The 27,986-nt window shown below is 44.4% G+C and overlaps 3 protein-coding genes across 8 annotated transcripts in view; 2 read left to right on the top strand and 1 right to left on the bottom strand.

The window, feature by feature from the left end:
- C5H12orf4 (chromosome 5 C12orf4 homolog) overlaps positions 1-2,884 on the bottom strand; it is a 39,831-nt gene extending 36,947 nt beyond the window's left edge. Inside the window, exons 1-2 of one of the 2 annotated variants that reach the window (XM_005207206.5) lie at positions 2,822-2,884; positions 410-600 (exon numbers count right to left, since the gene is read on the bottom strand). In XM_005207206.5, the coding sequence (XP_005207263.1) occupies positions 410-587 (178 nt within the window). In that variant the 5' untranslated portion in view covers positions 588-600; positions 2,822-2,884. Of the gene's footprint in view, positions 1-409; positions 609-2,821 lie in introns of both variants that reach the window. The other variant, NM_001075704.1, reaches the window with a different exon arrangement.
- Positions 2,885-2,972: 88 nt separating this feature from the next.
- Positions 2,973-21,010, top strand: RAD51AP1 (RAD51 associated protein 1). 4 transcript variants are annotated; one of them, XM_024992197.2, is made up of 11 exons: positions 2,973-3,369; positions 5,463-5,512; positions 7,290-7,431; positions 9,394-9,474; positions 9,944-10,047; positions 11,576-11,662; positions 12,375-12,524; positions 14,832-14,990; positions 17,007-17,141; positions 18,967-19,024; positions 19,838-21,010. In XM_024992197.2, the coding sequence occupies exons 1-11, from the start codon at positions 3,353-3,355 to the stop codon at positions 19,935-19,937; spliced, it is 1,083 nt and encodes a 360-aa protein (XP_024847965.1). In that variant the 5' UTR covers positions 2,973-3,352; the 3' UTR covers positions 19,938-21,010. The 4 variants fall into 4 exon arrangements, with proteins under 4 accessions (XP_024847965.1, XP_005207266.1, XP_024847966.1 ...); XM_005207209.5 differs by lacking the exon at positions 9,394-9,474; XM_024992198.2 differs by lacking the exon at positions 18,967-19,024.
- Positions 21,011-21,426: 416 nt separating this feature from the next.
- DYRK4 (dual specificity tyrosine phosphorylation regulated kinase 4) overlaps positions 21,427-27,986 on the top strand; it is a 49,266-nt gene continuing 42,706 nt past the window's right edge. For both annotated transcript variants that reach the window (XM_024992696.2, XM_002687899.7), the window contains exon 1: positions 21,427-23,233. In XM_024992696.2, the coding sequence (XP_024848464.1) occupies positions 23,196-23,233 (38 nt within the window). In that variant the 5' untranslated portion in view covers positions 21,427-23,195. The remainder of the gene's footprint in view (positions 23,234-27,986) is intronic.

Below are 27,986 nucleotides of genomic sequence, written 5' to 3'. Positions count from 1 at the left end.
CATATTCTTAAGTAAAACATTTTCCCTTCTCTGTAGACAGAATGTAGACCTTTTAAAATGGCATAATACAGATGACTCTATGGAACTAATTTAGGTGAGCAAAGATTATTGAAAGATAGGTACCCCCTTCTCTTCCATGACATCTCAGAAACTGAGGACCAGATTGTTAAAAGAGCAAAACATTGAGCACATAACCAATGACAGCCGACATGCCTTATGAATCTATCTAGCTACACAAAGAGGTTACAAAATTCAACAGAAGAAAGATCTGGGGAACCTTTTTATTCTTGAAAGCTTCACATTTTGTGGTTGTTTCCAGTGCTTCTCAGGTTTATGCTAACATGAAACTTCTAATGACGGAGACCAAAAGAAAATAACAAAGTGATATTTTCCAAAAATCAGTCCTCACCTTTTTCTATAAAGCACGGTAAGTTGTGCAGCAGCATTAGACGTCCATGTAAATGACTGGCATTCTCTTGAACAGGAAATTTGAGGGGTACCCTCAGTTCAAAGCACTGACTTCCAACTTTGAATTTATACACAAATTCCCTCTCTCGGTTGCAGAATCTTTCTCTGTTTTTTTTCATCTTTAGCAGGATTCTAGAAAACTAACAACAAAAAATTCAGCCCATTATAAGTCCAAAAAAACTTACAATGTTTCCTTATTGCTAAGCCACTTCTGGACTTCCCTATAGCTCAGATGGTAGAGAATCTGCCTGCAATGCAGGAGACCCAGGTTCAATTCTGGGTCAGGAAGATCCCCTGGAGAAAGAAATGGCAACCCACTCCAATATTCTTGCCTGGAGAATCCCACTGACAGAGGAGCCTGGTGGGTTACAGTCCATGGAGTCACAAAAAGCCACTTTTAAGATGGCTCCCTACTCAGAGATTTTATTTGTCTGACACTCAGCTGATTATTCTTTTTTCCTACTTTTATCCCTTCATAAAAGTAGGGATGTTTTCATGATGAAAACAAAGTGCTTCTTTTTAAATGAAAAGTCTCTCTTCAACTTCATACATGAAAAAAACTGCCCATTTAGCATTCCTAGGCAGGGTGGCTCAGTCTCTTGGTCATGTCTGATTCTTTGCAACCCCATGGACTATAGTCCACCACGCTCCTCTCTCTGTCCATGGGGTTTTCCCGGCAAGAATATTGGAGTGGGTTGCCAATCCCTCCTGCAAGGGATCTTCCTGACCCAGGGATCGAACTGGCATCTCCTGCACTGCAAGTGGGTTCTTTACCACTGAAGCACCTGGGAAGCCAAGATCCCTAGGCGGAGTTCTCACGAATCGGTAAGGATCATGTAGAGAAGAACAGAGAGGATTCTTTGGAAGAGATGCACGGTAGCCAGATACAGTTCATGAAATAGTTGGTGAATATAAAGTCAAAGAAACAGATCAGGGATCGAGGCATCTTGAAGACCCTAGAGACTGTGGGCTTAAGATCTGATTGAGGGGTGGAGGGAAGGGAGGTGGTGCTGGAAAGATTTCTATGTGGGGAGAAAATATACATAAAATGTACAGGATAGACCATAAAGCAAAGCAGACAACTACTGGGAAAGAAGAAATCTGGTCAGAAAGAACACATCAATTGAAGATTTCCTTATTAGCCCCCAAACAGGAGTCCTGTTCCTAGGCATTCCCCCATCAAATCAGCTTTCACACTATTCTCTGCACTGAAGTCAGAGTAATCTTTTTCAAGTGCATATCTGGTCATACTAATTATCTGCTTAAAATCCTTCTATGATGTTCCATTGCTTTTAGGATACAATACAAATTCTTTAACAGTTTCTCACCCCTGCTTATACCTCCAGACTCTTCTTTGGGGAGCTGAACCCCCCTCCTCTCCAACACACAAACTGACAAACTTTATTTTCAGTCATAGTGAACCTCTTTCAATACCACACCTCTCTTTCCACTTCCAATCTTTCTGAATGTTTTTCCTTTGCCTAGAGCACGCTTACTGCTCTTCTTTCCTTGGCTTGTCTCAGATTAGATATGCCCCAGGAAGCCTTTTCACTTGTCGGACTGTCTTCATGTTTAATCAAATAATAAATACGAAGCATCTGGTAAACATAACATGACCAGTAAATGGAAGCTGGTAAAAATAATAAAGAAAGAAAGAAGCTTTTATATAAGAACATATCAGTTTTTTAAAAAAACCAAAGGCTGCTAAGTACACATGAGGCAGACAGAGGCAGTAAAGGAACATTTTGCAGGGAACTGAAAATTAATTAAATGTGGGCGCATGGTCTCATTTTGTTTAGAGTCAATATTCTAGGCAAACAAAAAGCACTAGCTCTGGTTTCAGTTGATTCACTCTTTAGAATTGTGTCTCAAAAAATTGATACTTTGGTTATCTCTCTCTGGTTTGTTATTACTGCCTGCGTGCATGGGTGTGCTCAGTCGTGCTTCACTCTTTGCAACCCCAGGGACGGTAACCGGCCGGCTCCTCTGTCCATGGGATTCTCCAGGCAAGAATACTGGCGTGGGTTGCCGTTTCCTCCTCCAGGAGATCCTCCCCCCACAGGGATCAATCCGGGGTCTCCTGCGTTGGCAGGCGGATTCTTTTACCACTGAGGCACCTGGACACTCCCCAGTGCTGAAATCAAGGAAGATTTCCATACAACAATGGGATTGAAGGAGGGGAGCTGGACCGAACTCATTCAGCCAACAGAATGGAGGAGGTTCGGAGGCTTGAGTGAGTCAGGGAAGGGAGGGCAGACTGTCGGGCCGAGAAGTCTCAGCCGAGTGAGGGAACAGCCCCCCGACTCGAGGGTTCCAGCCCGAGGAAGATTCCTCGCTCCGGTCGCGAGCTCACCTCCTCTTGTTCCGAGTTCCCAGCTGTCGGCAGTACCGGTCCTGACCATCGGCCTTGGCGCTGGGCCCATCAGCTGACTGCTGCCTTGTTTTTACAGCCGGAAGATCCGCTACGGCTGATTCTTCCAATTATTTTCCTCTTTCCTGGCACCTCGTGAAAAATTCCTCGGTCTAAATGTTCCCTTGTTCCATCCTACCTATTTTTAATCATTTAAAAACTGTCGGAAGATGTATTTATACTATTATTGTGCATTTTGGAGACAGCGCAGAGTAAACTCTCATGACGAAAGTGAAGCGGCGAAACACAATCTCAGTTCGGGCGGACCGGATGCGGAAGGGCGGTGCTTGGGGAAGGCGTGAACTAACTGCGCATCGCAGAACGCATGCGCGGCAGTTGGAATGGCCGGCCAGGATTGGCGATCCGCGGGATAGGCGGAACGCTCTGGATTTGGTTTTGGGCGGGAATTGAAATTGCCGCGGCGGCTGCCTGCTAGAGCCTGAGAGCTGCAGGTTTCCAGCCTCGGAGGGGACCATGGTGCGGCCTGCGAGGTGAGTAGCTCATGGCATCCCGCGAGGGAAGGGAGGAAGGTCAGGAAGACGCTGTAGGCTGCGTTACCTGCACGGGATGAAAAGAAGGGCCCGAGGATCAGGTGGCGACAGTGGGATGGACAGGGAAACACTCCAGCCTCCAGCGAGAGCTCCCGCTCCTCGGAAGGGTCCTGTCAACCTAGCCGTTTCCTTCTCTTGGCGTCCTTGACATTTCCTGGCGTTTATTTTACCCACCCCGTTCAACTAAGACCCGATTACCCTTTGCATTGCTATGGTTTTTCCAGTAGTCATGTATGGATTTGAGAGTTGGGCTGTGAAGAAAGCTGAGCGCCGAAGAATTGATGCTTTTGAACTGTGGTGTTGGAGAAGACTCTTGAGAGTCCCTTGGACTGCAAGGAGATCCAACCAGTCCATTGTGAAGGAGATCAGCCGTGGGATTTCTTTGGAAGGAATGATGCTAAAGCTGAAACTCCAGTACTTTGGCCACCTCATGCGAAGAGTTGACTCATTGGAAAAGACTCTGATGTTGGGAGGGATTGGGGGCAGGAGGAGAAGGGGACGACAGAGGATGAGATGGCTGGATGGCGTCACTGAGTCCATGGAAGTGAGTCTGAGTGAACTCTGGGAGTTGGTGATGGACAGGGAGGCCTGGCGTGCTGTGGTTTATGGGGTCACCAAGAGTCGGACACGACTGAGCGACTGAACTGAACTGAACTGCTACTTAGGTGTTAATTCACTTGTTCGTCACTATATTTGAGATAGAAAGTTTAGGTCTCCATTTTATCAGTTTAAACCTCTGGGCCTGAAAGTCAGTTTGCCTGAGTCATATGGCTAGTAAGTTACTAGGTAACAAGCAAATCTAAGCCAGCTGGCGCCATATCCTCTGTGTTTTCCACCAAGTGCTGTTGGAAATTCTTCCTCTACTTTACCTCAGTCGAGCACCATGGAGACCTAGGGTCAGCCATTCATTTAATAGAGTTTCGAATATACTTACTTCTGCCCTGGAAGTGTGTATTTACTAGGTATATATACATATATTTAGATGCTGGAGGTTGCATTCTAAGGGGCTGAAAATAAACATGGGAGTGTGAGAGAGTGAGAGGAAGGAAAGCCTTCCTTTAATTTTAATTGAAAACTTTTTATTGAAGTGTAGTTCTCTATTATCTTGTGTCTCTGGTGTACAGCAAAGTGATTCAGTTTTATATGTATATATACACATACACCTGTATTCTTTTCCATTATGGTTTATTACAAGATATTGAATATAGTTCCCTGTGTTATATAAACTTTTTATCTATTTTGTATATAATAGTTTGTATGTGCTAATCCCAAACTCCTAATTTATCCCTCCGACCCCTTTTCCCTTTTGGTAACCCTGTTTGTTTTCCATGTCTCTGAGGCTGTTTCTCAGACTCACCATGTTTTAAATGCCTATTGCATAGTGAGCCATGGAGAAGGAAATGGCAACCCACTCCAATATTCTTGCCTGGAGAATCTTGTGGAGGGCGGAGCCTGGTGGGCTGCTGTCCATAGGGTCGCACAGAGTTGGACATGACTGAAGCGACTTAGCATGCATGCATGCATTGGAGAAGGAAATGGCAACCCACTCCAGCATTCTTGCCTGGAGAATCCCAGGGACAGAGGAGCCTGGTGGGCTGCCGTCTATGGGGTCGCCCAGAATTGGACACGACTGAAGCGCCTTAGCAGCAGCAGCACAGTGAGCGTGAATTAATATTGGAAGAGATAAAAGAAAATGGCTTTCAGTATCAAGAAGTTTATAATTTAATACATCAGAATTCACATATAAAACAAATACATACAATAGGAAATTCTAAATGCCCAATGGTAATTAAACAGTGTATGAACTTTGTGTTAATTATATTGATTATTCCTACTTTGTTCTCTGAATTAACTTTTTTCCTTATCAAGTATAACAATCTTCTATCTTTGCTGTAAAATGCAAATCATGTTTTTAATTTACATGTGCTTAAGGGAATCCAAACATTTTTATTTACTCAAGAGTATTAATGGCCTTAGAGATTGGAGGTGAGAAGTTGACATTTCTATAAATAAAATTTCTGTCTTGGTCACAGGCATAAGAAGCCAGTCAATTACTCCCAGTTTGAGGACTCTGATAGTGATGGTAAGTAGAGCATCTATTTCTTCATTAAAGGTTTGATAATTTATATCCTTAGTTTATAGGATATATTATGTATGGGGGCATGTGTGTGTGTGTGTGTATGGCTAAAATATGGTTGTACCAATTGCATATGAGGAAGGTCTGGAGAAATAATTTTTTTAGCATTTAGAATAATTATGCTGATCACTACACTGACAAGAATTAATATTGGCATAAATCATAACCACACAGGGCCAGGAGAAATGATTTTTCAGGTCTAAACTACTCTAGATCCAGGTTCCCCCTGTCTTTCAGAGATGCAGATGTGTTACAGAATATATTGTAAAATCCCCATTAATGATAGAGTAAAGCAAGCCCCTGAAGGAATCTCAGCCTTAAGCTTTATCCTACTGTGTTACATATGTACTTGTCTTTGTTATTAAGAGAACTTTGGTCAAAAACTTTGAGAAACATGGTGTTAGGTTACATTGTACTTCAAAGTAAGTTTTTTGTTTCTTTCTTAGACCTCTGGAGTTTTCTGGGAGTCAAATGTTTAGTAATCCCTTGATTTGAAGGAATCTGTTTTTGCTTGGAGCCCAGTCTTAATGTGCGTCTAAGACTTGGGACCGAAGAGTATAGAACATGACTTGATAGCTTTTTACTCTTGTCATCAGTCTGTCGCAAAATAGGTATAAACTGCTGGCTGTATTCTGGAAACTGTGGTGTGGAGGTGGGGGACAAGTCACAGATTATTGTATTTCTATGTGGAGAAGCATAAAACACTTGTTAATAATGGGAAAGTCCATGATTCAGACTGTGTGTACCTCGAAGGTATACATACGTGTCATGTGTGCGTTTGAAAGTTAGAGCAGCAGTTTTATGTTGAGTGTCAACAGAAGAATCACCTCAGTTCTGAGGATGGTAAGACGAAAAACAATGAAGACAGAATGGCCTGGAAAACAGCATCCCTTTGCCAAAAATCAAGTTACTGTGGTGGGATCGTAGGAGGGCTCTTAAGGTGATGATACCACTGTAAAGACGGCTACTGTAAAGTCCTAAGTAGGAGCTACTTTCTCTTCCTCCAGGTTCCGATGCTTCTTACTTTACTTAGCTTGGTTGTTGTTTTAGGAAAGGTAATGGGGATGAGATGGCTGGATGGCATCGCCAACTCGATGGACATGAGTTTGAGCAAGCTCTGAAAGTTGGTGATGCACAGGGAAGCCTGGTGTGCTGCAGTCCATGGGGTTGCAGAGTCAGACACGACTGAGCGACTGAACTGTATTGAATGGGCCTTTGAAAGAAAGTATTTGGCTGTGTTATGAAATTTCCATAAAAATAATTTTCTTCCACTTGTCAATATGATAAAATTATACATGGAATTTTATTGATTTTTCTAATGGTTTTGGAGGTTTTTAATTAATCGTTTTTTTCTTTGCCACTTATATACGCTAGCTTAGTGGCCCTTATAGTTTTTCAGGGAGTTAGTTTGTGACAGATGGATTTTTTTTTTTTTTTAAGTCACTAAAACAAAGTTGAAAAGCTCGAGTGAGAATAAAGACAGTATACCAACTGTCTTTTTTAGATTATGGAAAGCAAATAGTGCTTATCTTTAAAACTTGAACACACATAGTAATGATTCTCAACTACCAAGAAAGTAAGTTTACCTTATTTCTTCCTTGCTGCTGCTGCTGCTAAGTTGCTTCAGTCATGTCCAACTCTGTACGACCCCATGGACTGCAGCCTACCAGGCTCCTCCATGCAATTTCATATATTCTGTTATTTTTAATTCACGCATAAATAGATGATTTTGTTCCTGCAACCGCACCGTTAAATAAGAAATCCAGAACAACACAAAAGGAGTTGAAACTAGAAAAACCAGAACCTAAGCTGAAGAATCTCCAGGAAAAAGACATCTCACTACAAGAGAAAACCCCTAAAAAAAGGTGAGAGGTAAGACATGCGGTGAATATATGACGTTAAATGTGTTAATCTAAAAGAGATAAATTCAAACTCTTGGTCTAAATTAGAACTTGAGCAGAATCATAGGTCTTATTTAATTCATGTAGGAGAACAGGAATGTACCATTAATCCCCTCTGGCTTTCTGAACTGCTTTAAGTTCATGAATGCATAAGGAAATAAGCATTTAAGTCATAATCTCCAAGTTTACAAGGTTTATCTTGCCCTTACAAGGAGACCTGGCACCTGGCTCTGAAGTCCTCAGGTCTTACAAGACTACCTTGTTTAAAGTTATGTCTGTAAGGATTATAAAATTCAAAGGCAGATTTCTCAATGAGATGATGGATGTTCCCTAAACTTGTCATCATTTCATGATGTATATGAGCCACATCATTGTGTCACACACCTGAAACTTACACAGTGCTGGATGTCCATTGTAGATAGCTCAGGAAAACCAGAAGGAAAAAAAAAGTGAAACCGTGTATTTCTCTACAGATAAAAAATATTTTCACTTTATCTTACTGAGTTTTGTCCAGCAGTGAGAAGGACCCGTAGTTTCAAACTAACCCTGGAGTTCCACTAGTTAGTACTTGGAGGCAGTTGGGGAGATGGAGGGGAGGAGTCTGAGAGGCCCCAGACTTGCAGTGTGGGGAGGAGGTGGCCGAGGAGGGATTCTGACAAGTGGAACATGGCATGTGTGATGCTTCACTGCTCCAGTAGTGTGAGGAAACTTCCTTAACAGAGAAACTTACCCCCACATCATTCTCTTCACTTTTGACTCTTTGTTTTTGAGCTTCTTGTACTATCTTTAAAATATAGTTTAAAAAACGACCAATGGATGGGAAAAAAGATTTGCAAATCATGTGATCCATTAGGGACTTGCATCTAGAATATTTAGAGAACTCTTACAACCCAACACTAAAAAGGATCATGACCCAATTTAGAAATGGGCCACGGACTTGAATAGACATTTCTTTAAGGAATATATACAAATGGCCAATAAGCACATGAAAAGATGCTCACCATCCATAGCCATCAGGGAAATACAAATGAAAACCCCAGTGAGATCATATGCATACCCACAGGAATGGCTGGAAGCAGAAAGACAGATGGTAGCAGGTGTTAAGGAAGATGTGCAGAAATGGAAACCCTCGTGCATTGCTGCAGGGAATATAAAATGGTGCACCCTCATTGGAAGACAGAGTAGCAGTGCCCCAAAATGTAGGGTTTATTATATGACCCAGCTAGGTATATGCCCGAGAGAAATAAAACTCTGCCCACACACAAACCTGTACACGGGTATTAACAGGAGCATTAATCATAATAGCCAGAAATAAAATGTAAGTAATCCAAATGCCTGTCGATTAGTGATTGGATAAATAAAATGCAGTATACCCACACAGTGGAACCTTATTCAGCAATGAAAATAAATGAAGTCCTGGTACCTGCCACAGCATGGATGAACCTTGAGAACATCATGGTGGGCCAAAGAAGCCAAGCACAAAAGGCCACATGTTACGTGATTCCATTAATATTAACACGGAAGGCTCGAAACAGACAAGTGCATGGAAACAGCACGGAGATTAGTGCTTGCCAGATGTTGGGGCGGGAGAATGGGGGCTGACTGCTAGTGGGTAAGGGGTTTCTTTCTGGGATGATGAAAATGATCTGAAATTAATAGTGGTGGTAGCTTCACCGCTCTCTGAATATACTAAAAACTGCTGAATTGTAGGCTTCGAAGGCTGCATTTGACACTGCATGACTTATATCTCAATAAAACTTGTTATTTTTAAAAAGTACTAAATCCTTCAAGGTGCATCTCAACATCTCCTCCTTTACGTAACCTTTTCTGTCTGTCTTTTTGCATTCCCTTCTTAAACACCGGAGCACTCTTGACCACCTTGAACAGGAGCCATGATAATCTGTTTACATGGGATAATTATTCCAGGACTTTCTTTCCTACCTCCTCATTAACCGCAGACTCTGAGGGCACGTCTAGTATCCTGTCTAGTGCAGTGCCTCACGCAGAGTAAGTACTTACTGAAATACTTGTCAGAATCCAGATTACATGGCAGAGCAGATGTAAAAAAATATATATATATATATAGAGAGAGAGAGAGAGAGAGAGAGTAATTTCAATTTAACGTAGGAGCTGTAATAGCTGCCTAAGGAGGTGTGGGTGAGGTCACAGAAGTGATGTTTGAGCCACGTCTGCTCTCACTTGGGCGGGTGCTTCCCACCTGGACAGAGCTGGTGGTGAGGAAGAGATGTCACAGTGACGTGGACACCGTCACCCACTGCCCGTGTCTGTTCTGTTCTGCTGGGTCCAACATGACACTTACATTTCAGGAGGTGGAACGTTAAAGTCCATTATGATAATGATCATTGTTTAAGAACATCTTCCTGAGGTTGGAAACTCTCAGCTAACCTCTCTCAAGGTTTGCTATTTAGTTGAGACTGATAGTTTAAAAACTCATTATTATTTGTGTGTGTTTTAGGATGGCTTTGGACGATAAACTCTACAAGAGAGACCTAGAGGTCGCACTGGCTTTGTCAGTGAAGGAGGTTCCAGCTGTCACCATTGATGTGGAGCAGTCTCAAGGCAAGCCTAACTTTATCTTCTGTAATTATCTTTGAAACCTTGTTGAAAGTGAAAGTGAAGTTGCTCAGTCGTGTCCGACCAGGATCCTCCGTCCATGGGATTCTCCAGGCAAGAGTACTGGAGTGGGTTGCCGTTTCCTTCTCCAGGGGATCCTCCCAACCCAGGGATGGAACCCGGGTCTCCCACATTGGAGTCAGACGCTTTAACCTCTGAGCACCAGGGAAGCCCTGAAACCTTCTTACCCCTTTTGTAATCATTTCTTTGGATGAGCTTGTACAGGGGGAAGGCTGTACTTTTAATACTTTGGACTGTAAAAGGAGCAGTCTGCAGAGGGTACTGTTGGATTAGTTGTTTATTCCATCATAAAACTCTCGTCCACACACAAATATCTCTGCCTAACAGGGTCCACTTGAGGACATGGACCTTGATCCATGTGACCCTGGATCCAAAGTTCATCTTTGTACACAGTGAAAATGTAATTTCTTGGTCAAATAAATTGACCTTTGCATCCTAACGGCCCACTTCCTTTCCTCCAAATTGCAATTAGTTAAGCATCATCTAATGCTGGTAATCTTTATTATTCAGAAAGATAAAAGTACTAATTTGGTGAGCAAACTCAGTAGACTTGATAGGTTTATGACTGCTGACTTTTTCTGTGGACTTTTCTTTGATTTTTCTGGTAACTAGGAAGCAGATGGCAATATTGATATCCTGGAGAGGCAGAAATCATTATTCTTGGAAAAGACATTCATATTGCTAAAATGCTTTCTGAATTAAACTACTTTGGCCTAACTTCTTTTTTGTTGGAGGTTATTTTAAGCACATTCCCTTATTTAAGGGTAAAGATGTTTAAGTCAAAGTGCCTGCTGTTTGACAATAAGTGAGAGAGTGTTGATTAGAGGGGCCTTTATCAAAGAAACTTAAGAGAATTGTCTTACACCTAAAATTGGGAAAATGAAAATCTCTTTCCTATAAAAGATTGTGACGTATGTAACAGGATTTCCTTCTCCGAGAGTCATGTATTCCATAGCATTGGGAGCAATACTCTAGATCATTTTAAAGTTACAATAATGATTGAAGAGTTTCTACGTTAGTAAAAGCACGGCTCTGCCTACACAGGGATGATAGTTAACATTTATGAACTGTTTCCTTTGTGTGGGCACCACAATAAGCTATTTCCACGTTCAGCCAACATCTCATTCCCCACAGGAGCCTCGTTTAATCCCCACCCTCTTTCTGTGTCCACATTATGGATAAGGAAATTAAATCTTGTAAAGGATAAGCAGCCTCCCCTTGGTACGTAGCTGATTTAAGAGCCTGAATTTGAACTTAGGTCCCGTTAAAGTTTGTGTGATTTCCGAGCCAAAAGTCCTAATCTTAGGCTAGCTTCGCCAAGTCAAATCAGTGCGCTGCTTTGAGTTTGCTTCACGTGTCTGTGTCTCAGTGCTATCAGATCTTAGCACTTCTCTTGGTTCTAGTCATTGGTTGGTTAGGGTGCATCTGCGTGTTCCTTCTTCCTGATACCCAGGCTTTGACAAACATGGCAAGAAGGAAACAGGAGCAACGAGTAAGTCTCCTCATGTCTCCAACTGCAGTGTAGCCGGTGATTATTTAGGTAAGTTTTTTATACTAATATTTACTTTTCCATCACCATTTTTCTAACTCTTACTTAAATTCTTGAACTAAAACTAGAACCAAGGTCTTCACATTTGTGAAGGTTCTCTTCACCTCTTCTCCTTCGTCTCTTTCTGTGTTCAGTCTTTCACTGCAGACCTGGTTCCTTCCCTGGGTAGGGTCACGGCTTCCCCTGACTTCTAGTTGACAGGAGTTGAACCCTGAAGAAAGGGGCTGCATCTTCCCAGCTCAGCTTGAACACTCTTGGGGAAAGACTGTCAATTTGGGTCTTAGACTTAGGCTTAACCCAGACTGCTGCAAGGAGACTGATGTATTGTATTGACCAGACTGGGCTCTGTGGTCTGTTACTAGAAGCACAGGAAAGATGAAGCTGGGCAGATTTTTTAATAAAAGCAGGTGTGATGGAAGTCTACTTTGCAGTTCGTTAGATGTTGTTTAGTCACTCAGATGTGTCCGACTCTTTGCAACCCCATGGACTGCAACCCGCCAGACTCCTCTGTTCGTTGGATTCTCCAGGCTAGAATACCAGAGTGGGTAGCCATTCCCTTTTCCAGGGGATCTTCCTGACCCAGGGATCAAACCCAGGTCTCCTGCATTGGCATGTGGGTTCTTTACCACTGAGCCACGTGGAAAGCCCCTCTTTAGATGTTACTGGGCACAAAAACTGTCTTTTTTTTTTTAATGTCCTGAAGATCTGGATAAGATCACTGAGGAGGATGAGTCTCAGGACACTCCACGGAGAAGGAAGGCTGCATCCCAAGCCGTGGTCCAGCAGAGGAAGATTCTCTTGGAAAACGGTTATGACGACGGAGCCAACGACTCTGAGCCAGACTTTGCAACTGGTAGGTTATGTCCTCACTCAAGCTCCACCCTATGGAGAGTCAGTCAGAAGTTCCCGGAGACTCCTGCTGTACGCAGAACACTGCTGAGCGTTGACTGTGCAAATTTGAGGAACACAGGACAGTTAAATTCAGCTGTGTCTTTGGTGGAAAAGCTTTATCCGGAGGTGAACTTTAAGCTGTGCCTTGAAAAATGAGTCGCATTTAAGGGTGAAATAGCACTTCTGACTGATGGAAAGGCATAGATCACAGAACAGGGAAGTACATACACAAGAGCTCAGTGACACTAGAGATTTCTCAAAGAAGTAAAAATGGAACTGCCTTACGATCCAGCAGTTCCATTCCTAGGTATTTCTCTGAAGAAAATAGGAACAGTGACGAGAAAAGCTACATGCCTGCTGTGTTCACTGCAGCATTATTTACAATAGCCACGACACGGAAGCAACCTAAGGGCCGGTCAGTAGATGAAGGGATAAAGAAGATGTGGTACATATATATGTTTGATGTATGTATATTGGGGTTGTTCGTCCACATTTATCCAGCAGATATTTGGGTTTCTATTTTGGGTGCTGTATTCTTGACATGAGAGCTTACCTTTTAGGGCGGGGACATGGACAGAAAACCAAGATCTGAGGTGTCAAGTGTTGATGGTTTTATGTACTTAAGAATTCATAGATTCCGAGAAGCATCTCTTGTTTTCTTGCTTCACTTGCAGTCCAAAAAGACTGTCTCTTTTCCAGTTCTTTGAGAGCTGGTTTGGTTTTTCTCTGCTGCATTGTTGCAATTCCCCCCAAACTCCCTGGGTGGCTATGCTTCCCATCAAACGCTGTGTGGTCCAGCCCCAAGAACTCCCGGCCTCTCGGGGCAGCTCGTTGCGGGGAGGTGGTTACCACCGTCCAGCCTGTGCTGTAGCTGCACAGCCTAAGCTTCAGGCACAGTCTCCCTCCTCCCAGCCTTCTGACTCCTCCTGAGTCCCCCACCCCAAGAGTGCGCAAGTCCACACTGTCTTGTGGGTCTGGAACCCCCTTCGGATCCCCATCCAAGCCTGCTTTACCTACCATGGAAGGACACCTGTGTTCCCTGTCTTGCTTGGTGTACTTCAAGGAGCAGTATAGCCAGTTTATTTTCTTCTGCTCTAAGCTGAGAATGGCTCCCTCTCCTATCCCCTCAGAGCTTATGGTTTATTATACTTGAATGTGCTGCTGGAATCATCTCAGACAGCCTGCATTATCTGGAGCAGGGTCCCTTCGTTAAGTGACATTTCAGAATTTCCCACTGCATCAGCTCACCCTAGATGAGAGAAAGTGCCTTTTGTGACCTTCGTTAGGGAAAGAAAAGTGAAAAGGAGAGAATCAAGGCTTCTCCTAAGGACATATAAAGCTCTCCGAAATCCATAACCCAGTGTCTGGGTTTTCAGATTCCCGAGGAGGAGATGCTAATGCTTGGGATTCCGGATGTTCCGTCGCTGCCCCTCCAGTTTATGTACATAGAGTCCTAGCCTGTCCTACAGTCTGTCCCCTCAAGCCAAAAGAGAATACGTGAAATACCATAGCTGTTGAGTTTACAGGAAGCTGTGCCTCCTGGACTCTGTGTTCTGAAATTCTAGAGAGGCTTCTCTACCACCTGCCCTTCCCAAATCCAGATCCTCTTGGGACTCCAGAAATAATTACTTGATTTTGCCAGGTGCTATTTATATTAATAGCAGCCTTCATGTAATCTGCTGGCCTTATATAGTAAATTCTGTATAACCCGGTAACTGTTATGTGAATACATGGGTTGATCATCTGTTTTTAAAACTGTGTTAGTGTGGGAAGAATGACAGATAAGGACATCACAGTTTGAGATCATAATGACATAGTTGATTTAGGCAGAGGCCATCAGCGAGAGGCTGATGAGCACCTTTACGATGGGGATTCAAGCCAGGCATCCGCTGACCCCACCGGGAGCCGGGCGGCCACATGTTCTGTGCTCTCAGACTCGAGTGACACCATAGGCAGAGCAGAGCATCACCTAGGAAGCGTGTTCATTACCTGCATTAACTCAGTCTGCACAAGAGCCCCGTGGTGGAGGCAGTAGGGTCCTCCCCATCTTATACATGGGAAACTGAGGCACAGTGATGTCAGGGGCCTGTCTGAGGTCAAGGACACGTAAGTGAGGGGCCCGGATGCACACCCAGGCACTGTGCCTTGTTCGGCCCCTGGAGATGGCACGACACAGTGGGGACAGGGATGTGTGTGTGGAAGGTGACGCTGGAGCCCCGGAAGCCCTGCGTCTTCCAGCAGAGGTGAGCAGAGGTGTGATCTGTTTCAGGTGAAGACTCTGAGGATGACTCTGATTTTAGTGGGAGTGAAGATGATGAAAGCTTCACTGTGAGAAGAAGTAAAGTTAAAGAAACCAAACGGAAAGAAATGAAGGCGAAACCTCCAGCTGAAAAGAAAGAGAAGCCTAAACCCAAGCCTGGTGCTAGGGGTAAGCCAGTCCCTCACATGACACTTTACGCCGGAGACGGGTCTGCTTTCCTTAAAGTGCTCCCCACCTCTGCCCTTAGTCCCCCTAACCTGTGGGGTGTTCCTTTCTTGTCACAACCCGGGGAGGATGGCAGGCTGGGCTGGGGTGGCAGAAGGCCGAGGGGGCCCTGAGCAGCTCCTGTCCCCTGCATTTCATAGCCACAAAACTGAGGCTCTCAGAGGTCAAACCACATGTTGGATTCTCACGGCTAAGCGATGGCTGGAGCTAGCCCCCAGCTTTGTCCATGCAGAGCCTGGATCTGTCCATTAGACACATTTTCTCCAAGCAATTGAACGGGGAGGTGGCGTATCTCATTTGCTGCTCTCGTGTCACATGACCGGTCTTGGAGGGGAGAACCCTTCTGTCTGTGTTTAGGGCCCTTTGGTTTCTTCAGAACATATTCAGTTAGAAGAAACCAGTTTTACAAGACAACTTCTGAAACTAGTGACAACCTGAATGTGGAATAGTTTCTTGTGTGCAAGAAGTTGGGATGTTTGTGAGTTCATAATACATTAATAGATTATTGTAAAATATAACTTCCTTAAACCTGATTTGTTTTTCTTACTGATAGAGTTTTTATATCTTAGTTGTTTAATATATTTATAGTATTTGAAACTATCGTTCAGACCCCATTGCTAAGGATGGCCTTAGTCTCACCTCCCCTTGAACAGATCAGTGCTGAGTACTGGTGCCGAGTACTACTGAGAAATGAGAACTAAGTACTGATAGAGTCCCGTAATTTTTCCCTTGGTAGAGAAAGTTTTAAGAGCTATGGCATCCAATACAGTAGCCACCAGCCAAAGTAGTTCCGTCACATTTAAGATCATTAAAATTAGGTACAGTTTGAAAGTCAGTTTCTTGGCTTTGCTGCCACATTTCAAGCGCCCGCCTGACTGTGGCTTGTGGCTCCTGATGTGTTGGACAGCACGAAATACAGGACAATCCCCATCATGGCAGAGAAGCCTGAGGGGCAGTGCTGACCTCGGGAGTGTGGATGGTACTGGGAAGAGGAGTGCATGGTGAAGGTGTTCACATCAGGCACTCAAGATGCTGCTGAGGCGTCCTGAAGCAAGCGTTATCTGAAAGAGACAGTGTCTCCTACTTCTTCTCCCTCCATTTCTCCCTCCACCAAAAACAAACCCAAACCCACTCCCATTCTGTGTTCCTTCTCAGATGGTGTGTCCATGGGGAGAGTTTGCGAGCCCTGATTATTCCTGTGTCTCCAGCACCCTCCTTGCTAATGACTGAAAGCCCTCCACTCTGTTTTCCCCACTCTGTCCCGCTTCGTTCATTCCCGATTCGTTCCGGATCCCCTCTCACCCGGGCCACCACGGAGCCGCTTAGGTGCTCTGCTTTTACACCGCCCTTGGTGAGATGCTTCTAAGCGTGCCAATCCATACGGCTTGTAGGTTCCCCCAGGCCCACCTCTAGGTTCTGTCCTCTCTCCACACTGCAGTGTAATTATCTCTTTACTTTTCTGCCATTTCTGCTAGAGTCTAGTGAGGGGACCATAAATTCCCTCGGAATAGGATACTCTGAGACCCTGGAGCCTGATACATTGAATATCTCATGACGCATTGTGATGGGACACTGTTGTGTGAGTTACAAGTGTGGACTCTGGACTCAGACGTGGTTTCCACTTCTGGCTCAGACGCTTACTAGCTCTCAGACTACAGGCTGATTGTCAAATCTGTCTGTTTCCTTACCTGACAGTGGGGAGAGTCATTTCTGTATTGGAGCTGCCCTCAGGGTTAAAGGTAGTGTTAAAGGATACACTTACCATACTTCCTAGCATAGAAGTGCTCAGAAAGAATGGCTGTTCCTAGGCCCTCTATAAATGTTGATTAATGAAAGTTTTCTGGATTTATGATTCTGCTTTAATTTTTATAAGCTGATGGAACTGTATAATCTTCACACATGCATGCTAGACTTCAGTCTTGCACTGTGACCCCTGTTTTATGTATATTTTCAAACAAGTGACTTCAGTAGACTGCAGTCCAGCTGCCGTCAAGTCAGAATCTCGGTCCTCACCAAGAAAGGAGGCCAGTAGGACGCCTTCACAGATATGCAGTCCTGCAGCAGAAAGCAAGAGACCTAAGTGGGTCCCACCAGGTATGTATAGGGTGTTTATTTACTGCTCAAGGGCAGGGACTTCGAAAATTGCCACAGGTAGGTATTTTTTTCTTGTAAATGTTACGAATGAGTGCTTCCTCATATTACTACTTGAGGATAATAATATGTAATTATTACATATTATTACTTCCTCAAAGCTAAAGGTTTTTAATTGCTGCATTTATTCATCACTTGTTATTCCCTTATATTTGAGCATCCAAGTTGTTTATTATTTCTTCATGGTGATAAATAAGGTTGCAATTAGCACAGACACCCTTACTTTAGAAATCTGGGCACATCCCTGGCTATTTCCTGGGATAAATTCCTAGTAGTAGAATTACAGTGAAAGAGTACCAGCATTTCAGATTCCTGACATATGAATGAATGTTTGTTGACAGATCTCTTTGGTCAAGACTGACCCCTCCAGTGGGACAGAAACCTTGGGAATTCCAGCATTTAGCAGACTCGACCTTCAGTGGTTACATGCTTGGCTTCTCTTGGTTTTCTTTTGCTCCATAGCCCAGTCTCATGATCCTTCATGCTTCTTGACATTCCTAAAACCTAGTCCATTCTGCCCGTGTCACACCCAGACTGGTGGTGACTCCCTGCCAGTCCCTCTGCACTTGCCCTCGCCCCGCCCAGGAGTCCTCTGCAGTGGAACAGATGCTTTCTTTGTTCCGTCAGCACCCTGGGTGTGCACTTCTGTCCAGCTTCCTCCCCCTGGGATGGTTTTCTTCACATGTCTGCTCTCCTTTACCGAGTCAGTCCAAGTCTCCTGGGGTTTCCTATCCTTCTTCTCCATGATGTCCTTTGGCTGGTCCACAGTGATCACTCCCCTAAGGATGACCGACTAGTCACAGATGGATGCAGGCCTGAGACTCCGTGGTTGCTTCATTTCTCTGTGGCCTCATTTCATCATCTGAAGTGGCAGGCACTGTATAATCTTTAAAGTCTTCTGGTTTCAAAATTATAAGATTTTAGGGAGGACTTAAAAAGTTTTTGGAGAAGGAAAGGAGAAAGGTTATTTACTGAAATAATGATGCTGTTTCAGTTCAAGGGTATCGCTTAGTCTATTTCTTCTGAGAATAATTAGTGATTCCTCAACAGAAGAAATTTTAAAGAATTGATATAATGAGTTACAGAAGTTTGAAGGCAGCATAAGCCAAAAGATAAGAAATAATGGAGTGATGGCTAAAGAGTCATCGTCATAAAACACAGAGTGCTTGCAGACTCATCATGTGGAAGGTGGGGCAGGTCAGGTGCTGGCGGCAAGGGACCGGGGCCAGGGAGCGGGCTTGAGTGAGCGGGCGTCGTGCCCTCTGTAAGGAGGCCACGCTGCTCTGCTCCCCTTGCTGTTCACACGCAGGGCAATGGGCCATGCATTTCCATGTCTTGAGCTTTTCAAGAGAAGCCAGAAACCCACATTTTAGTGAGAAATCTCCTAGTTCATAAAAGTGAACTTAAAAGTCGACCAATCAATATATATGAGAGCAGGATTTGACTCTCAGGTGGCCAGCTGGTCTCCTGTCACAAACTTGAGAAGACCAGCGAGGCTCCAGTGGGAAAATGAGCCAAGGACATAAACGTACTGCTGCCCCCAAGAAGTACCACCAGAAACAAATATGAAAAGAGCGGCAGTCCCAGTGGCAATTAAGGAAGCATTAAACAATAAAATACAATTTTATACCTCTCAAGCTAGAAAATAATAAAACTCAACCAGGGCATCTGGGTTGTGGGGTAGCAGGTGTAATTATTATAAATTTGTAATCCTTTTATAGGACAGCTTAACAGGAACCATAAAAATAAACCTGTCTTTTCTTTTCAGACCTACTTTTGGGAATTTACTCTTACAAAGAATTCAAAAGAAGAAAAAGTAATAAGTGGTCAGTTTTTTTTATAACCATTTATAGAAAAGTGGTAAAAAACTAGAAACAACCCAAAAGTTTGTTGTAGGAATTTTGTCAATATATGACGCATACATGCAATTAAGAACGATAAATCAGATGGCTAGAATCATGGAAATGTTTATAAAACCTTTGTATGAAAAAATTATACACAGTTGTACTTGTTATGGTTATACTCCATATCAACTGCAAACGTATATGTGGATAAATTCTGAAATTTAGTACTCGATGGAAATAATCGCTCCATTAGTGTGGTAGCCTAAATGAAATGTGTAAATAAAGAAAAATGGTACTTGTCAAAGTTATTTACTGTTTGAAAAATAGACTCTTTAAGGAGTATTTGTAAAAGTTACAGAATTTTTAAAAATGTGTTAGATTTGCTGCTACTTTAGAAATTCTAATTACCTTTTTTAAAATGCCTTCACAATCAGTGTTGTTTGCTCCCAACTTTCCTATTTAGCTTTCACATTTAAAGCTGCAGTGTCATTGCACTGGCCTCTGGGGATGTTTGCTATCCGACATACTTTCTGCTCTGTAGTACTTCCCACTCTTTTGCTCTAACTTGGTAGAACCTACATAGCAGGAGAAGGAAATGGCGATCCGCTCCAGTACTCTTGCCTGGAAAATCCCGTGGGAGGAGCCTGGTGGGCTACAGTCCATGGGGTCGTAAAGAGTCCGACACGGCTGAGCAACTTTGCTTGCTTACTTCTGCTGGCCTCTCCTGTTTCATAGACTGATCTTTGTGAAGAGATGTCTGACATGCTCAGCATCAGGTGATGTGCTTTCTTGCAGCCATGTCTGGAAGCAGCAGCCGCAGCCCCCTGGCAGGAGTGGCCGTGAAGTCTCCGAGTCAGAGCCTCCGCCTCGGCCTGTCCCGCTTAGCACGGGTTAAACCTCTGCATCCAAATGCCACCAGTAGCTGCGTGTAGCCACAGGAAGATGTTTGATTAAGAAGCTCTCACTCGTATAAGCGGGTTTAGATTTGAGGAGGGAAATGTAATATAAAGGAATCCTTTAACGTCATATAAATTACCTCTACCTGTTTTGTGACTGTTCTCTGCAAAGCTGCCCAAGACTTCAGCAAGAGTTCTATGTGGATTCTCTTGGAATGTCCTTCCTTCTGAAGAGCATATTCTCCTCCCTCAGTGTATGTAAGCAGTCACTGTGATCACCTTGCTGTCAGCATGACACGGAAGAGGTCCACGTTACACGCTGCTCGTTGCCAGTAACAGGATGCTGCTTCCTGCCTTTGTCAAGTTGATGGACCCTGAACTTCGTGTGCAGAGTTTATCTCGCAAGAGGAAGATTCCCGCTTCTCCCAGGGACGTTTCTGCACTGACAACCTCACTGTCAGTTTTATTGCCATGATGTTTCATATTTTAGCCAAATGTTTTTATAATGAGAATTCAGAATTATTTTCCACATTGAAACAGTTGATGTACTATAGTGTATGTCTCCTACCTAGAAGTATTAATAGATGGTTATAGCAAATAAAATTTCATGACATTTCATGAAGCCTTCATTGTCAAAACCTTTGATATGCACTTTCCCTTGATACCATTGCATCCGTCTGTCTCTAACTGTCTGCATTTCATGATAAAATAAGTGCTCTGCAGAAAAAAAAAAGTTATCCGTTTTGTTGTAAATAGAAAGAGGAAGAGCTGTTTCTTAAAGTCATCATTGTACGTGAAGCCCATGTTTAACAGGTGGCTGTCAAGTTGTCATCCCTGTTGTATTAGCATAGCTCTTCAGGAAGCTTAGATACGAGTTCGCTGTGAATAAAAGTAGTAATAGATGTTTTCTATTTACAGTGAAAATTTCAACCAGCTCCTGATCACTTTTTAATAAAAATTCTCTGAATTTTAACCATTAAAAATGTATATAATACTTAATTCTTGGTTTATGAAATATGTTAATGTGAAAGTAAGTAATTCAGACTTATGATTAAAGTGAGCATTTGCCTACTGCTGCTTTGTATATTTTTTCTTGTCTGGTATATAGTTTATACTGTGGTGCATCCCCAACCCACTCCCCCCTCCCTGGCTGGAAGCATGCTTTCCAGGAACACGGGGTGGAGGGACTCTGCAGTTTAACAATGAACATTAAGAGCTATACTGTGCTAGTACTGATGTCATTGATTAATCACCTGGGCCAGCGTGATGAACCTGTTATCTCTGTGGTGTTAGCCCACCTATTGAAAATTACCTTAAAGTGTGCCCAAACTGGCTTTGCAGGAAACACTCATGGCCATTCTGGTGTCAAACCCAGGGTACATTTTCTCACTGTCTCACAGCCCCTGCTCATCGGGCCCTGTTTGACATGCTTTATTTCCTGGGCCATAGGACACCACTCTGGTACTTTTCTCCCCGCCTACTCTTCACTGCTTTGCGGCTTGCTAACGTTCGGTGTTGGAGAAGGCAATGGCACCCCACTCCAGTACTCTTGCTTGGAAAATCCCATGGACGGAGGAGCCTGGTAGGCTGCAGTCCATGGGGTCGCTAGGAGTCAGACACGACTGAGCTATTTCACTTTGACTTTTCACTTTCATGCATTGGAGGAGGAAATGGCAACCCACTCCAGTGTTCTTGCCTGGAGAATCCCAGGGACGGGGGAGCCTGGTGGGCTGCCATCTATGGGGTCACACAGAGTTGAACACGACTGAAGCAACTTAGCAGCAGCAGCGGCAGCAACATTCGGTGTCACCCACACCCACTGCTCTCACCACCCTATCATACTCCATGTAAGTCCATTCGTTCCCCCTGCTCCTTTTTTCTTTCAAAACATGAGTTAACTTCAAGTTCCGTGGTCACCTAGGTGACTGCTGCCTGCCAGTCAGGCTCTTCAGCCCAGAACTTGCTCTTGACGCAGCTATGTTGCCTGACCCCTTGATCATACGTCATCACTAAATCGGTGACATCCCCCCAACCCAGGTGTCTTCCCTCTGTAGTTCCTATCAGGAAACAGCATCATCATCAGTCAGCTGAGGGACCTGGGGCACTTGTGCCCTTCACATCTCATACAGTCAGCAAGCTCTAGTCCATTTCCTGCTCTCTGTCCAGGTGCCGCCCTTTCTCTGACACTCCCATCACTTACTACTTCTAAGGGGCATCCCTCCCTTGATGAGCAAGCTACTCTGTCCTCCCTTCAACCCATTAGAGCCAGAGGGGATTTCCTAAAACAAAGTCTGAGCAGAACACCCCTCTGCTTAAAATCCGCACACTCCTCAGCCTGTTTAGTTCACAAGCTACTTAAGAGTCAGGCTGGCCCCTTGTCCCCTCCTCCAGCCTTGTCCCCTGCTAGCCATGTGCACCTTTGACCCTTGCCACACCACACTGGGTGCTGGCACCTGTGGCTCTGGGTTTTCAGATTATTCTATTTGCCTTTTTTCCGTTGCTAATGCCTTCTTGTGCTAGAAGACCCATACCCAACTCAGCTGTTTCAAAAAGCTTTATTTGAATGTCCGTTTCTTCCACGGACCACCTTGTATTTCTCCAGGTAACTGCTGTCATTCAGCTATTTAGTTTTCCTGCTTTTAAAAGCTGGTGCAGAGTAAGCGCATAGAAGAATGTTCCTCTGATGAATAAATCCTACCCGGAACCTTTACTATGTGCTTCTGATAACCCCAGGGCTTCCCTGGTGGCTCAGAGGTAAAGCCTCTGCCTGCAATGTGGGAGACCCAGATCCCTGGGTCAGGAAGATACCCTGGAGAAGGAAATGGCAACCCACTCCAGTACTCTTGCCTGGAAAATTCTGTGGGCTATAATCCATGGGTCGCAAAGAGCTGGACACGACTGAGCGACTTCACTTTCACTTTCTGATAACCCCACACTTTTGTGAATGGGGGAAGTGAGGGGTCACTTCATGAGCCTGTTGCATCAAGTCGAATCTCTCTAACCTCAGAATGTCCTTCAATTCTTGTCCCAAACTTGAAAGAACGGAGGCAAGAGAACAGGAGCAGGAGGAAAAGAGCTGTCTCTCCCGGCTGAGGTGAAAGGTGGTTTGGGACCGGCCCAGAGCCCCAGCCTTTCAGCTCGGGAGTCACAAAAAGGGCGGAAACAGTTTCTATAGCGACGCGAGCAGGGTGTGGCCCTCCACCGGCACCAGCGGTTACGGGTCCCAGCCGGCAGCGCCCGCAGTCTGCGCAGGCCCGATGCAGCTCCTCCCGCCTCCCACCCACACCGGCACCAAGTAAGGGGCGGGGGTACACGTCGGGGCCATGAGGGTGGAAGCTGGGGCGCGCGAGAGTGACAGGATGCGGGAAAAGAGAAGGGCTGCGGGTCGGAGGAGAAAAAGGCAGGTGTGAATGCGGGGAAAAGGCAAGTACTATTTCAGATTTCGCTCCGAGCCCAGCTGCATCCTCAGAACCCAACATCAGTGTATTTAGGACTCGTTTTATTTTCAAATCATAATATCAAAGTATGACCCCATTATCACCTTGATGACAAAGTACTCAAATGATAGGCATGTCTCTGAGAAGCATGGATCATCATTGCTGAATACAGTACCTATACATAACCCTTCTCTGACATGTATTCCCCCCCACTTTTTTTCTTACTTTTTATTTTATATTGGGGGCTTCCCTGGTAGTTCAACTGGTAAAGAATCCGCCTGCAATGCAAGAGACCCCAGTTCGATTCCTGGAGTTGGGAAGATCCCCTGGAGAAGGGGTAGGCTACCCACTCCAGTATTCCTGGGCTTCCCTGGTGACTCAGTTGGTGAAGAATCCACCTGCAGTGTGGGAGACCTGGGTATGGCCAGTTAACAAACAATGCTATGGTAGTTCCAGGTGAACAGGGAAGGGACCCAGCCATACATACACATGTACCCATTCTCCCCCAACTCCCCTCCCATCCAGGCTGCCACATAACATTGAGCAGAGTTCCATGTGCTATACAGTAGATCCTTGTTGGTTATCCATTTTAAATTTAGCCATGTGTACCTCTGACATGTATTTCTTAAGCTAAAAACCTTAAATGTGCCCTATTTTAATTGCTTCCTTATAGAGTTACTAACTTTTGTATAATGCTCTTTGAAAGTCTCACTAACTGCTCTTAAAAGTTTTGGATGTGAGGAGAGTAGAATTTTTATTCCCATTTTCTTATTGAGAAAAGCTAAGTGACTTGCCCAAGGCCTCCTGATTATCAACTGCTTTCTTCTGACTGGTGCTTCTCCCCTTGGCCAGGTGTGTAGATTTATCAATCTGTACCCCCACAGCCTTAAGCAATATGTTATACTTTTCCATTAAGATAATGTTGCATCACTGGCTTGGACTGAGTGCAGGATGGGGAGAGGTGGGTTTTAGAGAACTCATAAGACCTACTGGACATGCTTCCAGCCCTGACCCCAACACCTTGGGGCCCAGAGCTTTCTTCTCCCTTTCTTTTCTTTTTTTAAAAAATTTCATTGGCGTATAGTTGCTTTACAATGTTGTATTACTTTCTGCTGTTCAGCAAAGTGAGTCAGCTACATGTATACATATATTCCCTCTTCCTTGGATTTCCTTCCAATTTAGGTCACTACAGAGCACTGAGTAGGTCCCTGTGCTATACAGTAGGTTCTCATTTGTTATCTATTAGTATCTATAGTGTATACGTGTCAATCCCAACCTTCAAATTCATCCCACCCTTCTATTCTCCCTTGGTATCCATATGTTTGTTCTCTACATCTGTATCTCTATTTCTGCTTTGCAGTTAGGTTCATCTGTACCATTTTTCTCAATTCCACATATATGTTAATATACAATACTTGTTTTTCTCTTTCTGACTTACTTCACTGTGTGACAGTCTCTAGGTCCACTCATGTTTCTGCAGATGGCATTCCTTTTCATGGCCGAGTAATATTCCACCCTCTATATGTGCCACATCTTCTTTATCTGTCCATCTGTTGGTGGACATTTAGGTTGGTTCCATGTCTTGGCTATTGTAAATAGCACTGCAGTGAACGAACATTGGGGCATCTATCTTGGAATTATGGTTTTCAATAGGCAAATGCCCAGGAGTGGGATTGCTGGATCATATGGTAGTTCTGTTCTTATTTTTTTAAGGAACCTCCACATTGTTCTCCATAGTGGCTACATCAACTTACATTCCCCCCAAGAGTGTAGGAGGGTTCCCTTTTCTTCACACCCTTTCCAGCCTTTGTTGTTTGTAGATTTTTGATGACAGCCATTCTGACCAGGGTGAGGTGATATCTCATTTTAGTTTTGACTTGCATTTCTCTAATAATTAGCAGTGTTGAGCATTTTTTCATGTGTGTCTTGGCCATCTATATCTCTTATTTTGGAAAAAATGTCTATTTAGGTCTTCCACTCATTTTTGACTGGGTGCTTTGTTTATTTGATATTGAGCTGTGTGAGCTGTTCCCTTTCTTGTCTTCACCGCACATCTCATCTGACTTGGTCATAAAGAGTGGGTCCACGACCCCACAGCTCATGTCCAGGGATCTCTGGCTGATAACCACCTCTTCTGAGCAGCCCACATGCCTGCCGTCCATTCCAAGCCACACTGTCCTATTAGGGGACACCTGCCACTCGGGGGTGATTCCCAGGCTTAGCAAAGTTTTTTCTTAGAAGGAGATGAACAGTGCAAAATTCGGGATTTTTTTTTAAGTCTGTAGTTACCTTGTGCTATTGGAAATGTTCCATCAGCCAATTCAGGGCTTAAGTAACCTACGGCCCCTCTGACCTGTTTTGGATGACTGATGATCAACAGTGTTATTAACTCAGGTTTCACTATTCAGGCTTAAATGGAGACTTGGCGAAAGTGTGAGGCTATTTAAACAGGAAGTTCAGACTACAAAAGAACAGTGGAAGTGTCCTCAGTCACCGGTATTGCTTGAGGGATTTAATTGTCTACATGTAGGTACATAAAATCTAGGCGTTCTAAGGAATTCTCCAAACATGGACTCTGCCAAGTTGGTTCTGAGACTTAAGTCTGTTAGTTCCCTTCTCTGTTTGGATCTTATCAAAGAGAATGATGATAAATGTGAAGGGATTCTGGTATGCCAGCCACTTTCCAAGTGCTATTGTTGTCAGCACCTGAACTGTAACGCACACTTCTCAGCGTGTGGAGAACCAGTGCTGACCACAGACCCAGCATGAATGTGCTGTAACAGCAGGAAAAACCAATACTGGTTTTGTCTGCTTTAATTGAACATCAGTGACCATGTTGATACATGGCAGAAACCAGCACAGTATTGTAAAATGATTATCCCCCAATTAAAAAGAAAAATGAAAAAATCAGTGACCAGGTAAGGGATGCAAAATTCTGGCTGCCTAACAGAGTGTTGATTAGAAGAGACTATTAATTCCAGCAAGCTGTAGGCTTTTTAAGGGAGGTCATTGTTAGTCCAGGCTTTCTCCATCCTGCCTGGATACTCTATCAAATGAGGAGGGATTTGATATAAAAGCACAGAGGCCTGAAGATGAGCAGGTGCTGGGAAAGCAAAAAGCCACTGTTTTGAATATTTAAGAGCTCTTGAGTAGAAGAGGGGGTGAGTGTGCTCTTTGTAGCTCTGCAGAGGAGAACAGATGTCAGCAGAGAAGAATAGGTGTCAGCAGAGGAGAACAGGTGTCAGCAGAGAACAGGTGTCAGTGGAGGAGAACAGATGTCAGTGGAAGAGAAGAGGTGTCAGCAGAGGAGAACAGATATCAGTGGAGGAGAACAGGTGCCAGCAGAGGAGAACAGGTATCAGTGGAGGAGAACAAGTGTCAGTGGAGGAGAACAGGTTTCAGCGGGGGAGAATAGGTGTCAGCAGGGAATAGGTATCAATGGAAGAGAACAGATGTCAGCAGAGAACAGATGTCAGTGGAAGAGAACAGGTATCAGTGGAGGAGACCAAGTATCAGTGGAGGAGAAGAGGTGTCAGCAGAGAATAGGTGCCAGCAGAAGAGAACAGGTATCAGCGGAGAACAGGTGTCAGCAGAGAACAGGTGTCAGTGGAGGAGAACAGGTGTCAGCAGAGAACAGGTGTCAGCAGAGGAGAACAGGTGTCAGCAGAGAACAGGTGGCAGTGGAGGAAAACAGATATCAGCGGAGGAGAACAGGTATTAGCAGAGAAGAACAGATATCAGTGGAAGAGAAGAGGTGTCAGCAGAGGAGAACAGATATCAGTGGAGGAGAACAGGTGTCAGTGGAGGAGAACAGGTGTCAGCAGAGAACAGGTGTCAGCAGAGAACAGGTGTCAGCAGAGAACAGGTGTCAGTGGAGGAGAACAGGTGTCAGCAGAGAACAGGTGTCAGTGGAGGAGAACAGGTGTCAGCAGAGAACAGGTGTCAGTGGAGGAGAACAGGTGTCAGCAGAGAACAGGTGGCAGTGGAGGAAAACAGATATCAGCGGAGGAGAACAGGTATTAGCAGAGAAGAACAGATATCAGTGGAAGAGAAGAGGTGTCAGCAGAGGAGAACAGATATCAGTGGAGGAGAACAGGTGTCAGTGGAGGAGAACAGGTGTCAGCAGAGAACAGGTGTCAGCAGAGAACAGGTGTCAGTGGAGAACAGGTGTCAGCAGAGAACAGTGTAAGCAGAGAACAGGTGTCAGTGGAGGAGAACAGGTGTCAGCGGAGGAGAACAGGTGTCAGCAGAGAACAGGTGTCAGCAGAGAACAGGTGTCATGGAGAACAGGTGTCAGCAGAGAACAGTGTAAGCAGAGAACAGGTGTCAGTGGAGGAGAACAGGTGTCAACAGAGAACACATTTCAGCGGAGGAGAACAGGTGTCAACAGAGAACAGGTGTCAGCAGAGGAGAACAGGTGTCAGCGGAGGAGAACAGGTGTCAGCAGAGAACAGATGTCAGTGGAGGAGAGCAGGTGTCAATAGAGAACAGGTGTCAGCAGATACCAGGTATCAGTGGAGGAGAACAGGTGTCAGCAGAGAATAGGTGCCAGCAGAAGAGAACAGGTATCAGTCAAGAACAGATATCAGCAGAGAACAGATGTCAGCAGAG

Source organism: Bos taurus, chromosome 5 (genome assembly GCF_002263795.3).
Source record: "Bos taurus isolate L1 Dominette 01449 registration number 42190680 breed Hereford chromosome 5, ARS-UCD2.0, whole genome shotgun sequence".
NCBI lineage: Eukaryota > Metazoa > Chordata > Mammalia > Artiodactyla > Bovidae > Bos > Bos taurus.
Note: the sequence above shows the minus strand (reverse complement) of the source record. Positions and strands in the feature narration are given on the sequence as shown.